At 35.7% G+C, this 16,301-nt stretch overlaps 1 protein-coding gene across 1 annotated transcript in view; it reads left to right on the forward strand.

The window, feature by feature from the left end:
- The window catches only part of LOC137028977 (doublecortin domain-containing protein 2-like), a 35,720-nt gene extending 21,505 nt beyond the window's left edge, over positions 1 to 14,215 (forward strand). The window contains exons 7-10 of the mRNA XM_067398465.1: positions 67 to 121; positions 198 to 372; positions 12,332 to 12,384; positions 13,838 to 14,215. Coding sequence (XP_067254566.1) covers positions 67 to 121; positions 198 to 372; positions 12,332 to 12,384; positions 13,838 to 14,215 — 661 coding nt within the window. The remainder of the gene's footprint in view (positions 1 to 66; positions 122 to 197; positions 373 to 12,331; positions 12,385 to 13,837) is intronic.
- Positions 14,216 to 16,301: the final 2,086 nt, after the last annotated feature.

Consider the following 16,301-nt stretch of genomic DNA (forward strand, 5'->3'; position numbering starts at 1 on the left):
AAGACGCAGTATTTTCAATTCAATGAAGCATGTTTTTAAACAGATTGTAATTGAATGTGATTTTAGGTCAAAAGCAGCATCACTACCACCAATATACAAATACAGACGACAAAATGGAGATGTAAGTACAAAACATAAATAAAAGATTTTGCGTTGGGCGTTCATATGTTAAAATTGTTGAATATTTCTGTTGTCAGGTAGGGAACCATCATCTCAGTAAGTCTGAGTATGGACAGGAGAAGAGCAGTCCTCCGGACCAGAGCTCCAAAGAACAGCTGTCGTCTATGGTCAGAGAGATCTCTCAGGCCAGACTCATGAGCATACGCAAGAAGAGGAGCGAACTCACAGCGTCTAATGAGGCTCAGGACAATGGTAAGAGACACTCGTTTGACCATCAGTAGAAAATCTGAAGTCAATGAAGAAATTCATATTTAGACATTTGTCTGTCCAAAATAGGAACACAGCATGTACAACTACTCTTACACTAGTGTTCTAAAGTTTTAGGTCAGTAAATTTTTTTTAAATGTTTTTGAAAGAAGTCTCTTTTGCTCACCATGACTGCATTTTTAATCAAAATACTGTAAAAACAGTAATTTTGTATAATATTTTTACAATTTAAAATAACTGTTTTGTACATATGTCAATTTATTTAAAAAATATATTATTTTTTTCCTGTTATCGTAAAGTTATAAAGTACTTTACGGTAATTTAAAGTAATACTTTAAAGTAATTTTCAGCATCATTACTCCAGTCTTCAGTGTCACATTATCCTTCAGAAATCATTCTATTATGCTGATTTGCAGCTTAAGAAACATTTCTTATTATTATCAATGTTGAAAACAGTTGTTTTTCTTCATATTTTTGTAAAAACCGATTCATTGATGAATAGAAAGAATAGCATTTATTTGAAATATAAATATTTTATAACATTATAGAGGTCTTTTGTCATTTTTTAATCAATTTAATGCATCTTTGCTGGATAAAAGTATTAATTTCTATTAAAAAATCTTACTGACCCTAAACTTTTGAACAGTAGTTTATGTACACTGTAAGAAAAAAATGTACCTTTAGCTTGTCACTGTCTCATGAACAGTGTGACTGAATCAATATAAATAGGTTTAACACTGATTGATTTAACTGTAAAGATGCATAATCTATCACTATTACTATCTAGTTTTTTGTCTTTCTTTGCATGTGTGTCTGTACCCAAGTGTCTCTGCAACCACTATTGTCTGGATTACGATGATGTAATCCATTGATGCTTATATAATGCACTTCCCTGTGTGTCCAAGAGGTGGCACTGGTGTTCTATGAGTGTATTGCTCATGCTCTTGCTGTGGCATGAGAGGAATTACATCATCATCATCATCATCATCATCATCATCATCATGTGTCCTCAGATTGCAGCCGGCAGTGTGCGATCCGCCCCATGCTTGACTGCACATGTCTCTTTCCAGAACATCTCACCGAATGATGACATTTCAGTGCAAAGAGAGCCCTTTCAGAGATCGCCCGCAAATGCTATTAGTCACGCTCCAGATTATGAACGAAATTTGATTCATACTTAAATTGATGTGGTGAAAATAAAGCTCAGGAATAAGAGGCTTGGTAGTGAGGAGGTGTCACATATTGAGCAGTGTCTGTAGTTAGTGTAGAAGCGTCTCTCCCTCATTAGCACTCAAGGTCCTGCTGGTACCCAGGTGTCTGAAACAAGCCTATTAAATCTCCATGGCAATGAAGTCAACAAAAGCACATCTCTTCTGTTCTTCACGCTTTCAGGGGGAGCTTCCGTTTCTTGGGTCGAGCATAATGTATTTCTCTGTGAAAATGGTTCTTTCGTAATCTGTTGTGATTTTACACAGACATTTGTTCTGCTTATTTCATGAATGAGGACTTAAGCCAGGAAAATATTTACCAAGGTCAGTTTAGTTGGTGATTTGAGTGTGTATGACAGAATCAAGCCAATAAACAAGTGGTAATAGTGAGTCAGTTTGACCATATCAAATTGTAAATTAATGAAGTTTCCAGTGTCGCAGGATAAATGTCTCCATTTGATTCCTTCATGCAGGATATAGGATTACAGAACCAAGGAGTTTAGTTGCCTGATGTAATCATCTGCACTGACTAGTCCAATGTTTTACTGGAGCTGGTTGTATTCAGTTGTGTTGAGCGGCATTCTGTTCATTTTGGCTGCTAATAATTGAGGTTCTTTCAGGATTTATTATTTGTCATCAGGAAGTGAAAATACAGATCTGTGCTCAAATTTAATGCTGAATCTAATATCAAAGGATTAGTTCACTTCAGAATTAAAATTTCCTGATAATTTACTTACCCCCATGTCATCCAAGATGTTTATGTCTTTCTTTCTTCAGTCGAAAAGAAATTAAGGTTTTTGAGGAAAAAATTCCAGGATTTTTCTCCTTATAGTGGACTTCACAAGGGTACAATGTGTCCAAATTGCGGTTTCATTCCAGCTTCAGAGGGCTCTACACGATCCCAGACAAGGAATAAGTGTCTTGTCTAGCAAAATGATCGGCCATTTTAAAAAAATATATACTTTTTAACCACAAATGCTTGTCTTGCACTGCTCTGCGATGTGCCACTTATTACGTAATCACATTGGAAAGGTCATGTGTGATGTAGGCGAAAGTACCGATCCAGTGTCTAAAAAGCGAGTGAGCAAAGACTAAGTCAAACAGGGTAAAACAATGATGTTGGATGAGAAAATGACATGGAGTTGTTTGCCTTACCGCAGTACTTCTGCCTACATCATGCGTGACCTTTCCAACGTGATTGCGTAATGCGTGGCGCATCACAGAGCACTGCAAGATGAGCATTTGTGGTTAAAAAGTATATACATTTTTATTTATTTTTAGAAAATGACCAATTGTTTCGCTAGATAAGACCCTTGTTGACCCTGGTATTGTTTAGAGCCCTTTGAAGCTGCACTGAAACTGCAATTTTGACCTTCAACCTGTCATACACCTGTGAAGTCCACTATATGGAGAAAAATGCTGGAATGTTTTCCTCAAAAACCTTAATTTCTTTTTGACTGAAGAAAGAAAGACATAAACATCTTGGATGACATGGAGTGAGTAAATTATCAGGAAATTTTAATTTTGAAGAGAACTAATCCTTTAAGGTAAAAGTGTGGCGTTGAAGTGAGCAGCAAAAATCCATTGATGTTAGAATTGTCTTGACACGGGTTCAAGACAAAATAATTTTAAACATAATGTCAACATTGTTACAAATCTGTATGTGAAGTGTGAAACAAGATCATTTGAATTAAAAGCCAAGAGATCAGAAACAACACATGCTGAATTTGTTAATGGGCGGTAGGAGTCATTTAAAATCAACATAAAAAAATCAAAATGGAGCCTATTTAGTATTTACTTTCTTAATACATGTTCTAAACAAAATGTTCAGATATTTAGTTTTATAATTTAAAATTGACTTTAAAGGTGTATCATCATTTTTCTCAGTCAATATGGCTGTCTTATACTGTATCTCAAATAGTAATAGGAATAGCAATGTCAAGGCATATATAAACTGTATACTATACCTTCAATGCAACACAAGTCTCTTTGGATAAAAGTGCCTGCCAAAAAACTTGTATTTAACATTTAAAGGTAACGCTTTATTTTAAAGTGTCACATGGTCACAATGTTACATGTAGTTACTATAGTAATAACTATAAATTATGCCTAATTACATACCCTAAACCAAACCCTAATCCTAACCCTATAGTAAGTACATGTAGTTACTTAATATTACTCAGTACATAAATGTATATTTACAGTGTAACAAAGACACCTTAAAATAAAGTGTAACCCATTTAAATTATTAATTTGATACAATGCACTGATTGTGTGCATAAGTTTCTATGTTCTTATGTTTAAAAAAAATATCTCCATGCAATTAATTAATTTCTGTAATTACATCTATAATTACACTGTTGACCCTTACCCTTTAACCCACCTTTAAACCTACCCATACCATAAGTCCTGTCCTTACCCTTACCCGTATTGCACCTCAATAGCAGCACACATGTTTTGCATGAAAAACATGTGTGCTGCTATCGAGGTGCAATAAGTACATATTTTTTAATGCAAATCCATAATAGTTAAAGACACCTATAAACTGTGACTTTTTAAAAATGTACTTTTAAAGTACTGTAAATCTCTTTAGGTATAAAACTTTTAAATGATGAACAAATTATAGAGGATGCCTTGATTATTTTAAAATTATTTTTGTTATTATTAAACTGACACATTCATTTAAAATTCCAATGAATAAAGACTGTTTTGTTCAGAGTAAAGCACAGTCTTAAAGCGCAGCTCTCAATGCAGGCAAAACATTTTGTATCTCTTACACTGATGAATATCCCTCTTTGATAAATAAACCGTGAATTAGAAGGCAGGAAACTATGTGCTGGAATATAACGCTATGTGCATACATTTGAATATCAATGATTTGCAGAGGATCTGACACCATTAACAAGGGAGTCTAACAGATGGCACAAGTGTTAAATGAATGTAGGGCAAATTCTCCAATCACATGGCGTAATGAAGTCAGAGAGGGTTTTGGAGGAGAGTGAGGATGTGTGGTTGTGTTTGAGAGAGGGAAGGAGGAATCAGGGGGAAATTGCTGCGGCTCCGTCCCACTCCAGTAATGACAGGGAGAGATCAGAAGAGTGTGGAGACGTACAAGAGCTGCTGATAGCTTTCACAGTTCAGTATCTCAGGGCTCCTGGTGACAATCCATCCACAATACTGTAATAATGCTGAAATAGGCCATTAAGGTGCCTCTCTCTGTGCCTCACTTCACTGATCAGAACGTGTATGTGTGTGTGTCTGAGGTCTTTCAGCACCTCCGAACAGACTGAGATTTGACAAGTGCTAAAGTGTTGCTAGCTTCTAATTAGATCATGGCCTGCAGTGATGGCAGTAATGCAATATCTGAACCAGAGGCGAGAGACAAGAGAATATAAGAGGGTTTGGAAGAGGGAGTCAGATCCTTCTTTAAATGTAGAAATGCAATTTTCTTGTCACACAGTCTTTTCCTTGTGTCTTTACCAGCGCAATCTCATTAGTATTAAATGTACCAGAATGTAAACTGTAGCAGAGCAGTACCTATTTTTTATGTGAATAATATGATATTAATCATTAATAATATCAAATAAAGATCCTATCCTACCTTAATACCTATAAGCAAGAAATTAAAACTCTGTTGGATTGAGCATCCCAGACAGCCTGACATGGCAAATTGTCTGACCATGTTGATGACAAGGAAAGTGTTCAGGAAAACCTGTTTTTAGAAATGACAGACATACACATTTAGCTGTAAAAAAAATAATGTTATTACTTTCAGCAAAAATGTTTATACAATCTAAGCACTTGTTTCATTCTTGAATGAATCAGAATTTTTGAATGAATCGGTTGAGCGAATCATTCAATGACTGAAGCTTCTTTGGGAAATTAAAAAGTTTTGAAATATATTTTTTCCACCACCATGTTCGTTTTAGAGGCTCTGTACATTTCACCTAGGGGTGTAGGATTTCCATTCAGAAATTGCTAGTAATTTTCACAAATGTTTACAAAGAACAGGCAAGTGAAACATTTTTTTTTTTTTTTTTAGCAGAAAGATTGAAATTGTAATTTCTTGTAAAACATACTCTAATAATCTTTTTATATACAACATTGAAAAATAATTTTCTACAGCATATATGAATACTGTGAATTCGGACATACTACTCTTTTCACATATTGCTTTTCACCTACAATATAACAGGGAAGTATGCATATTTTGTATGTGGCTGCAGTCTTGAACAAATCGGTTGAATGAATGATTCAGTGACTCACTCATAAAGACTCATAAAATCATTTGTTGCCACCCACTTGTGAAACTGTGTACCTGCAAAAATGATCACCATAAAATCACCACCACTAACACAGAGACTGACAGTCCATCTGGGACAAACAGGCGGAGTGATACAAATAGTCTAAAGTCAGTTACTGGTTAAATTTTTAGAGCTCTTGGAATGCTCAGATTCCAGGACAGGAGATAACAATGTCTGTAGGGTCACGGTAGTTTTTTATTTTAATTTTTTTTTTTTTTAATCAGTATATCCCTCTTTACATCCAGTCTTTACAGCAGCGGGAGACGGACTCACTCCTCACTGTCTGCTGACTAAATCAAAACATATTTTTCTTTAAATGATGCATGAAATATTCATGTTTACAATTAAGCTTAGGGCTGAGATATTGTGTGGTTTTGAATCAGGCCCCTGAATGTATGATGTTTTGGAGGAACTTTTTCAGAAATGGCTGTTGAAATTCTTCTGAAAGAGGCTGCCGTACATGATTGGCCAAGATGGAGGCCCGTGTAATAGTTGCTGGGCGGAGCTTGGACAATTGCCTTGGTGGGTTTGCTGTTCGCTGGTAACAGCGCTCTTATAGGAGTCTCCTGTCTTCCTCTGACAAATCAACAGGAATGCAAGAAAACACTCCGGCGAATGAAAGTCAGGACTGATTAACCCGCCCCCGGTTTTTGTATGCACTTAGACAAGGAGGAGGTGATAATCAGTGTGATTTTATACAGTCCTCCCACCAAAAGCATGGTGATTTATTTTTGTCAGAAGTGGCAAATTGCTTTCCACCAAAACTGTGCCTTAAAATATTCCCAATTAAGCCTCATTGCAGAGTGATTCATACTGATTATGCAGTGTTAAGACCATTAAAGACCCAAAATCCCAGCAATGACTTCTATTGTGCGTTATACCAGCTTCATGTCACTATTATAGGTGAATAAATTGATTAAACAGCTCTGCTGTCTTCCAGATGGGATGTATGTTAAGACTATGTGCTGATGTATGAGGTTAGGGGTCTGTTCTGCATTTGTTCTCAATGTTGAGACCACAATATAATAGAGATAGTGGCAGTTTTACTTTGGTATTAAGTGACTATCACTCATTTTTTTTCAGAACAATGCAAATTATCACAGTGTAGTACAAATCTGGAAATGTTCGCACAAGAGCCATGGTTAGTTTGCCCTTGTGCTTTATAGAGGTGTAACAAAACGCCTTGTGTTGAATTGGTCTCTTTCACCATGCACATTCCTATTCTGTAATAAGCCTGCCAATAGACTGAAGGTTACATGTGTCTTTTTAATGGCACCTTAGAAGCTTTAGTGGAAGTATATTTGGCTTTTTAAAGATTAGACATGTTGTTTTTGAGAATGATAAAACTGTCATTTTAGTCATTGTTGCATTTCAAGGCTTTCACCTATTAAGAAATCATGTCTCTGTTGGTTTTCTCAGTTTTGCCTTCTTTATTCCTTCTGTTTGCACAATCTTTATATAGTTTAACCTTGTGAGAGCAATTTTGTTGCCATCAACATCATACAGCAAAATGAAAAGCCCTTTTAGCTGGTAAATTTCATCCCCGCAAGGTCAGTCGCAGCTGAAGGTGGCCGTTTGGTTGATCTCTCATCTTCATTTATTGTAGAGGACAGCGTTACAGCCATGTGTTTATGACACTGCCGCAGCCTATGATTACAAGCTCACTCATTAATCTGGCTATCAGCGTGTTAAAAGCTGCTTTTATAAGCAAACAACATGATTTAATATATCCCCCCGGGCCGGCTCGGATAGAAAAAAGGTGACACTGCCAAAGCGAATTAGCCAATCAGTACGTCTTCTTAATGCTTCCCAGCAGTCTTCACTTATGAGGGAAAAACAAATGCTGGAACTGCACGTCTGAGCAGACAGGTCTATCTGTAAGCGAGCGTGTCTGAGCGCTGTGCTGTTTTCATGTCACTTCCTCATGAATTGCCATAAAAACATTACATCCTTATCCTGCGTGCCAACCAGGCTGAGAAAAAAAAAACACTTTTTATGATCCTTTGAAGGAGGCTTATTGGATTAAGAGAAAGAAATAATATTCAGTCGTTTTAGTCTGTAGACTAAATGTGGAGGATGTTAAGAAAAATATTTTAGCACATTTATAGCGTTGCACTTGACCTGAGAGATTAATGGCTTTGAGGGGCTGATGCGTCCAATATCATTATTTTTCAGTTTTTATTTCTGCCACTGTTCCTGCATTATAAACTCCATTAATGCCATTAGAAAAAAAAGTAGATCAAACTAGATTTGAACGTTTTTCTGAAGACAATGCTGTTATGTTGTGGGTGATGCTGTGCTGTTGCTAAGGTGCTCTGGTGGATTCTAGGGTAATGCTAGGTGTTTTCTTCTAGTCTGGTGTAAAAAGGGTCTCTGATTGTTTGGTCTGTTGATATGGCTCAGATCTCTGGTTGAATGACGGAACACACTCTTTACATTATCTGCAGTAGAATTCATTACGATTTAAATTCAAATGACTATTAAAATCAACATTACCGAAAAGCATCTAACTGTAATGTCACCAATGCTCGCGTTGCTAATATACGAATACTATCACTAATATGCTATTTGTTTTATAAGCACTGTAGCTCAGAAAACCAAAGAATACAACTCAGGACAAACAGAGGCTCATGAACACTATCACAAAACATCACACATACCACGTTTCATCAGGTAATGACACATTAAGAATTAAGGGTATGTAAACTTTTGAACAGGTTTTCTTTAATAAATTCAGCTATTGTTTTGTCTGTAAATATCTGTTATATGAAACAGCTTTTTCAGGGCAAGACTAAATAAAAAAACAAAAAAACATGCAATTTTTACCAAGTGCATAGCAACCTAAAATTGTAAAATTAAAATGTTATCATCTGTGATTAAACAGTTTCTGTCATACATATTTCATACAACTATCCGTTTTGATGAGGTTATGAATGTGATTGGTTGCCTCTGGAGCAGCACGTTTTTGTCCCTGTTTGCATAAGAGCAAAATCATTCAACACATTTGATGCCAGGTGCATGCAAACCAATCACATTTGCACATTTTATTACCATGTTCTCATGTTTGGCTCAATCGCTTCTGCTGTAATTGATTTGCATTGGATTCATTATGCATCACATGGTCTAAGAACGAAAGTAAAGCTTGTCAAACAGTGATGTAAAGCAGAATTCATGACGGCAGAGTGGTTCTGATGCTCCATCTCGTGGGTTGTGTAGTTTGCTTGGTAACATTATGTGGATGAGAGAAAGCTATAGTGAGCCTTAGGAGGTCTTTATTAAAATAATCCATAAATACCTCATCTATAGCGTGAAAACAGCAGGACTTGTTCTTCTCCGGCCCGCAGGAGTTAAAAAGATTGGCCGAGTGCCTAGCAACCAATGACTGCCTTAACAGCTTCACATGTGTGAGTTCTTCACATCACCGCTGGAGCTCTCGGTCTTTTGTGTAAAATCGGCCGAGAAGTGCTGAACACCTGACACGCGTCTTTCAAATACACATCTCACTTCATAAGTGCAGTGGTGCTTTGTTTACTTGTCACCACTTGTGTCTTTTGTGAAAGTCTTCGTTTCTAGCTATGAATGGAGTAGATGATGTTCTTCAATCTCACTGCTCAGAGTTCGTTCTAAACCTCTAACACTAAGTGTTAAACTTGTAAGGTTGATTCTGCCTGAACTGCTGAGACTGTTTCTGAGAAAGAAAACAATTTATTTATTTGTATATTTGTATCTGTAAATTACAATACAATACAATACAATAAATTACAATAAATACCTTTTAAAGCCAGAAATCTCCACTTTAGCAGAACTAGGCATTTTATGCCTAAAAATTTAGTGAAAATGTGTTTTTCTGGCAGTTGACTTTTTTTTTTTTTTTTTTTAATAAAGAAAAAAAGTGAATAAAAAGATATATCTTAAATTTCTTCTGTAAAAACCTGTCAACAAAACAAGATTTTTGAACCTGGCTTCATCCAATGTTGAGATTTTTGTTTTGGAAATGTATGCAAATTAGTGCATATTTAATTAAATAATGCCTAATTTGCATATTTGAACATAACATTTCAGAAAACTAATACAAAAAAATGTTTGCAATTCTTAAGGACACACCAAGCCGACAGTCGGTTAACGTTGGGCCATCTGCGAACATGTGTCGGGCTAGTTTTTGCAGAGCACGTCGGGTTCACGTTGGTGGCTGTTTGCCCGATTCAGCATGTTGAATCAGTGTCGGGGCCATCAGTGAGAGTGGGAACTCTGATTGGGATGTTCAGTTTAGTGAACGAGTCAGTGAACAAGAATTAAACTGAAAGTGATGAAAGAGAACAAGTAAGTCAAGACAGCACAGACAGAAGACATTCTATATAATGTATGACATACATTATCCTACCCGAGCATTTCAAAACGTGAATATTTTCATAACAACATGAGCCGGGTTAAAATGAAGAAAGTTATCAACATAACTGATATTCAAAATGGTAAGCGAGCGCTGCTTTGTTTACGTTTCGTATATCTGTGTATATCTCATATCCTTGTTTCGGTTTCTCCTTTTGAATGACAAATATAGACTATTGATAACTGCTGATATAGAAAGTTACTTCTTTACATGCAAGTGCTAGTTTGCAGTCAATTGTAATCTGTGCTGTGTGTTCAAGTACAGCTTTTTGGTCCAGATGTATCCAAAGCAAGGCAACAACACCATCGGTTTTCACTGCTAGTTTTTTAAGTCGGCTTGGTGTGTCCCAGGCTTTAAAGGGACAGTGCACCCCACAAATGAAAAATTCTGTCATCATTTACTCACCCTCATGTTGTTCCAAACCTGTATGAGTTTCTTTCTTCTGTTGAACACAAAAGAAAATATTTTAAATAACGTTAGTAACCAGACAGTTGATGGTATCATTGACTTCCATAGTATTTTTATTGTTCCTACTATAGAAGTCAATGGCTACCATCAACTGTCAGATTACCAACATTCTTTAAAATATCGTATCTTGTGTTCAACAGAAGAAATAAACTCATACAGGTTTGGAACAACATGAGGTTGAGTAAATGATGACAGAATTTTCATTTTTGGGTGAACTGTCTCTTTAATGTAACCCAATCAACTGAGTAAGTATACCCTATACTGGAGTATGTTGTCGTAATATTAAAATTTGACTAAAAATTCTCCTCATGTCGTAATATGTACTGATACTGAATTGTAATTGGTCTTTGCATTTCTTCAAAATTCATAGCTGTTTTTACACTACATAGTGACTTACAGTAATTCTGTAAGTCACTATTCATGCACAGCCGACAGAAAGCAAGACTGAAGAGAAAGACTTACAAAGATTTATTTGCAGAGAAATAAAACCTACTATCTAACAGCAGTCATGTTGGAAATGAAGGCTTAAAAACAGGCGGCAAAAACGTGCGTCATTCGAGTCAGGATTTATACCCCCTCCCCATCCCCCATCCAACAGCCTTTAATGAAGGTTTTAAAATATTATTTAATTTGATTTAGCATTTTTATGAGACAAGCCCTTCTCTCAATCACATTTAACTGTTTATTGTTACATTAGCAGTCCTGCTTACAGTCTGGGTTTTGGACTACAGTTAATAAATGTGAGCAATTTCCATAAAATATTCAAAGAAGCCCATTATTGCTATGCCGGCTCATCTCCGCTGCTAAACTTCAATCAGTTTTGCATTTGAAACGCATTAAATGCCTGGGTGAAATGCTATCATCTGCACAGCAATATTTTTATAGCCGCTATTGGGGAAAGCGTGAACTTATATGAGGTGCATTAATTCTGCTGTTTAATTATTTAGAGTATATTGATTTCACACACAATGTTTGGATTTATTGCTCATTAAGTATTTAAAACACTCGTGTAATTTTCTTGTTTACTAGAGAGTACAATGGTTTGACTGTAAATCTTGCAAAAATAATTACACAGAACCGTCGAAAGCTAATGGTCATTTAAAAATTGACTCTGTAATTAATTAATGAGAGATTTTAATAAGAGTGTGACATAGGCCTATTCTGTACTTGCTTATTTGAGTTCTGAAGCTAAATCAGAGTCTGTCATGTTAACCACTAGATCTCTAACGATGATCGTATTGATCATCGTTGCTTTCACCAATAAAATCACAAATTTGCATAAATGAAAATTATTTTATTTTATATAAGTAGGCATATATATGATTTTCTTTATTTCATTGTTGGACTTTTGCTCATTTTATTGATGCAGTTGAGCATGAAGGCATGAAAGCCATTTTACTTTTTCATCAAAGTTTTCATAGAAGCATCAAATTAGGATTTATATACAATATCAGATGTGTCTGTGTGTGAATGTGCAAAGTAGTTGTAATTATTGACCTGCAGCAATTACATCGTAGTTTTAATCCTGACCATTGGATGGCGCTGCTGTTTTATCTTTTATGTCTGTGTATGTGCAGATGATGGAGAGGACGTAAGTGCAGAGGATAACAAGACTTCACAAGTCGAGCAGGTGAGGTACACTAACCACATCATGATCTCTAATACTCTTACATAAACCCAATCTGCACACATACGATTCATTTCTTAACAGAGTCACTCAGAAGTCACTCACCTTTGTGGCTAGTGTAAAGTAGCGTTTCAGCCTTCAAGATAATATTCAAGAGAATATAGCTTATTCAAGATATATATGCTGAACATATGAGACACACATATACATGTGACCATGTATGTTACATAAATAAAAAAAAGTTAGAAGGATGATTTGATAAAAAATACAGTAATATTAAAATACAGTAAAAACAGGGTTTTACTGTATTTTTATCAAATAAATGTAGCCTTGCATGCTGAGCAGAAGAGACTTATTTCAAAAACAATAAAGAAAAATCAAACTTTTGAGTGATAGTGTGTACACACACACGCAGGTTGGTTTTGCTATGAAAAGTGAGGACATTCCATAGGCGTAATGGTTTTTATACTGTACAAACTGTACATTCTATCCCCCTACACTACCCCTACCCTTAAACCTACCCATCACAGAAAAAATTCTACATTTTTAAGTTTTTAATAAAACATTGTTTAGTATGTTTTTAAAGCTGTTTCAAATATGAGGACTCATGAAATGTTCTCATATTTCATGTTTACGTCGTATTCTGTGTAATACCCATGTCATTATACAAATTTGTGTCCTCATAAATCACAAAAAGGCTCTCACACACACACACACACACACACACACACTGGTTTCCATGTTTTATGGGGGCATAGACGTAATGATTTTTATACTGTACAAACATATAAGTGAAGGGGGATAGAACATACATTTATATTCTATCCCACTAACCCTACCCTTAAACCTACCCATCACAGAAAACTTAGTTTGGGACATTTAGTATTTAGTATGATTTATAAGCTTTTTTCCTCATGGGGACAAAAATAAATGAATGAATGAATGAATGAATGAATGAATGAATGAATGTCCCCATAAAGTCAAAATTTACTATCTGGTATTACTATCATTGTGGAGACATTTGTCCCCATGAAGTATGGAGTACCAGGCACACACACACACACACACACACACACACACACACACACACACACATACACACACATGTTTGTTTTTGTGAATTGTGGGGACTTTCCATAGACTTCAATGCATTTTACACTGAACAAACTGTACATTCTATCCCCCTACCCTGCCCCTACCCCTAAACCTAACCCTCACAGGAAACTGTGCAAACTTTTACTTTTTCACAAAAACTCATTCTATATGATTTATAAACCCATTTACATTGTGGGGACCGCTGGCTGGTCCCCACGATGTAGGTGAACTCAGGTTTATATTACATCATGGGGACATTTGGTCCCCACAATGTAATATAAACAAAAGCACACACATACACATACACACACACACACACACACACACACACACACACTCATTTGAATGTTGTTTTATTAAGGAGGCAGCAGAGGCCAGTCAAGATATAGACGACTCATCTAAAACAGAAAGTGAACCAGCTCAAAACACAGAAGAATCACCATGTGATGGAGAAGAAGAAGAGAAGAAACAAGAGGATGAAAAAAAAGAAATGGAAGAGGAAGAAGAGAAAGAAGAGGATGGAGAGATAAAGGATGAGGGACAGACATCAGAACAAGAGGCAAATGAGACCAGTGAAGAGAAAAAGGACGGAGAAGCTGATATAGAGGATGAAGAAGACAAACAAGTGGAAGGAGCAGAAGAGGAAAACCAAGAGAACACAGAGAATGAGGGAGATCCGGAAGAGAAGACCGAAGAGAATCCAGATCCCAGTGAGGAAGGATCAGCAAACACTGAATGAAAGGATGAGAAAACTTAAAGTAGTAGTTCACCAAAAAATGGTCATTCTGTTATCGTTTACTCACCCTCATGCCGTTCCAAACCTGACTTTTATGCAAAATATAAAAGGAGATTTTTTGTAAAATATCTGCACTGTTGTTTTCAATATGAAGATAATCAGTGAATAATTGCTTAAATATCTCCTCATTCACTTACATTGTATGGAAAAGAAGGATCAGTACATTCTTCAAAATATCTTCATTTTTGTGTTCCAAAGACAGAAAGTCCTACAGGTTTGACTTGGCTGAAGAGTAAATAATGACAGAATGATAATTTTTCGGTGAACTATTCCTTTTAGAGTAATGATTAATGCTTTGATTACTACTAAATTATTCATATTATATTATTAATATTGTATTGAGATTATAACAAAGTGAGCTGATTAATAACATAGCTTAGCCTGTCAGGATTTAAGAAAATATCTATTCTCCATTTAACATCATTACTCTGCTAATATCTGCTAAGCTAGATTTAACGTTTGCTAAATATATTTATTTTAGATGCTTTTTAAACAAAGCTAAATATATAGATTTCTATTTCATGCCTCATGTTTTAGCATCTCCTCCATTGTTTATGACATGTGATGTCAAGTTATTTGTCATCATTGTGATTATTATACTATCATTCTAATCGGTTTAACTGAGTTGATTAACATCAGTCCTGAACGATAAGCTACATGCATACTAAAATACATATTTAAATACATCTAAATACAGACAAGTTTTACAGATCTCTCTGGATATCTCATTCATTGTGTCTTCTGTCATCAGAGTTTGTTCTGTGTTGGTGTGTTTGTGTACGGTTTATTACACTAATGGTTAATGGCTGAAAGCAGGTCACTCGTTTTTGTCCATCGGGAACTAATTGGATGGTTGTGGTTTTCTATTGGCTGATCTCATGTGAGTGACAGGCTGTCCTGCCCTTGCACCAGTAAAAACACATCAGAGAAGAGATGTCGCTGCAAGAGGGAGGGGAAGTTGTTTTGATTGAAAATTGTAAAGGCTCATGAATAAAAAGAAAGGTGCAAAAATCAATAATAAATACTGCAATAATCCTTAAAATAATAATAATAAAAAATATATTAATTTTGTTTCATGGTAATGTTAAAGAGATATTTCATCCTGAAAAAAGAAAAATCTATTACTCACTCTCATGTGTTCCAAACTTCCCAACATTATTATTTTTCGGGTAATATCCAGGCTGCTATTTTACATATACGAATGGAACGTGTTTCTCAATTTTTGAACCATGAAAGTCATTCATACATCTTGCACATACACGAGGTCTTCTGAACTGAAGTCATTTACAGTTTTTTACGATTGCTTAAGCACAATTTTGAAAAAAAGGCCCGGTTTGTCAAAACACTACACACAATTAATACAACCCTACACCAAAGTAGCACAACACTTCAGATCATTTGCAAAATGGAACACTTTTGTCAAAACCATACACAACTTTATAAAAACAATATTTTGTTACCATACGAAACACACACATTTCATATGACTTTTATCTTTTTGAACCAGTTACACACTGCTGTTGCTAACCTAAAACACTTTTAGCAAGTCTAATTCTCAGTGATTAGAGTACTGTAAATGAAGTACACGGAGAAAGTGCAACTATACAATAGTTCACCAAACACTACACAAGACCAATGCTGCAGACTGAGAAAATATCATTGATTTCTCTCCATATACCCAAATCAGTCAACATGGAGAATAAAAACAAAACATGTCCCAGTTGTCATGCTACTACAGTAGTGTGCATAACACTGTTAGCTCAGCAAACAACAGACAAATGTAAAATACTGTATCCAGTACAGGTTACAATTACAGTAAATAACAACACCAAACATAAAAAATCATCTGAAAAAACTGACAATATTGTACAGAAAATACTACAGTAAACATACTATACATTATCTCCTCGCCTAGCTGGATCTGGCCATAGCGCTTCATCCACATCACAGGCAATGTCCTCTCTCGCAAGTGAGGGAAGAATCTTTTTGAAGAATCTTCTTGAAAGGTGAATTCATCCTTGCACACACC

The sequence above is a fragment of the Chanodichthys erythropterus genome, chromosome 2, assembly GCF_024489055.1.
Source record: "Chanodichthys erythropterus isolate Z2021 chromosome 2, ASM2448905v1, whole genome shotgun sequence".
NCBI classification, from domain to species: Eukaryota; Metazoa; Chordata; class Actinopteri; order Cypriniformes; family Xenocyprididae; genus Chanodichthys; species Chanodichthys erythropterus.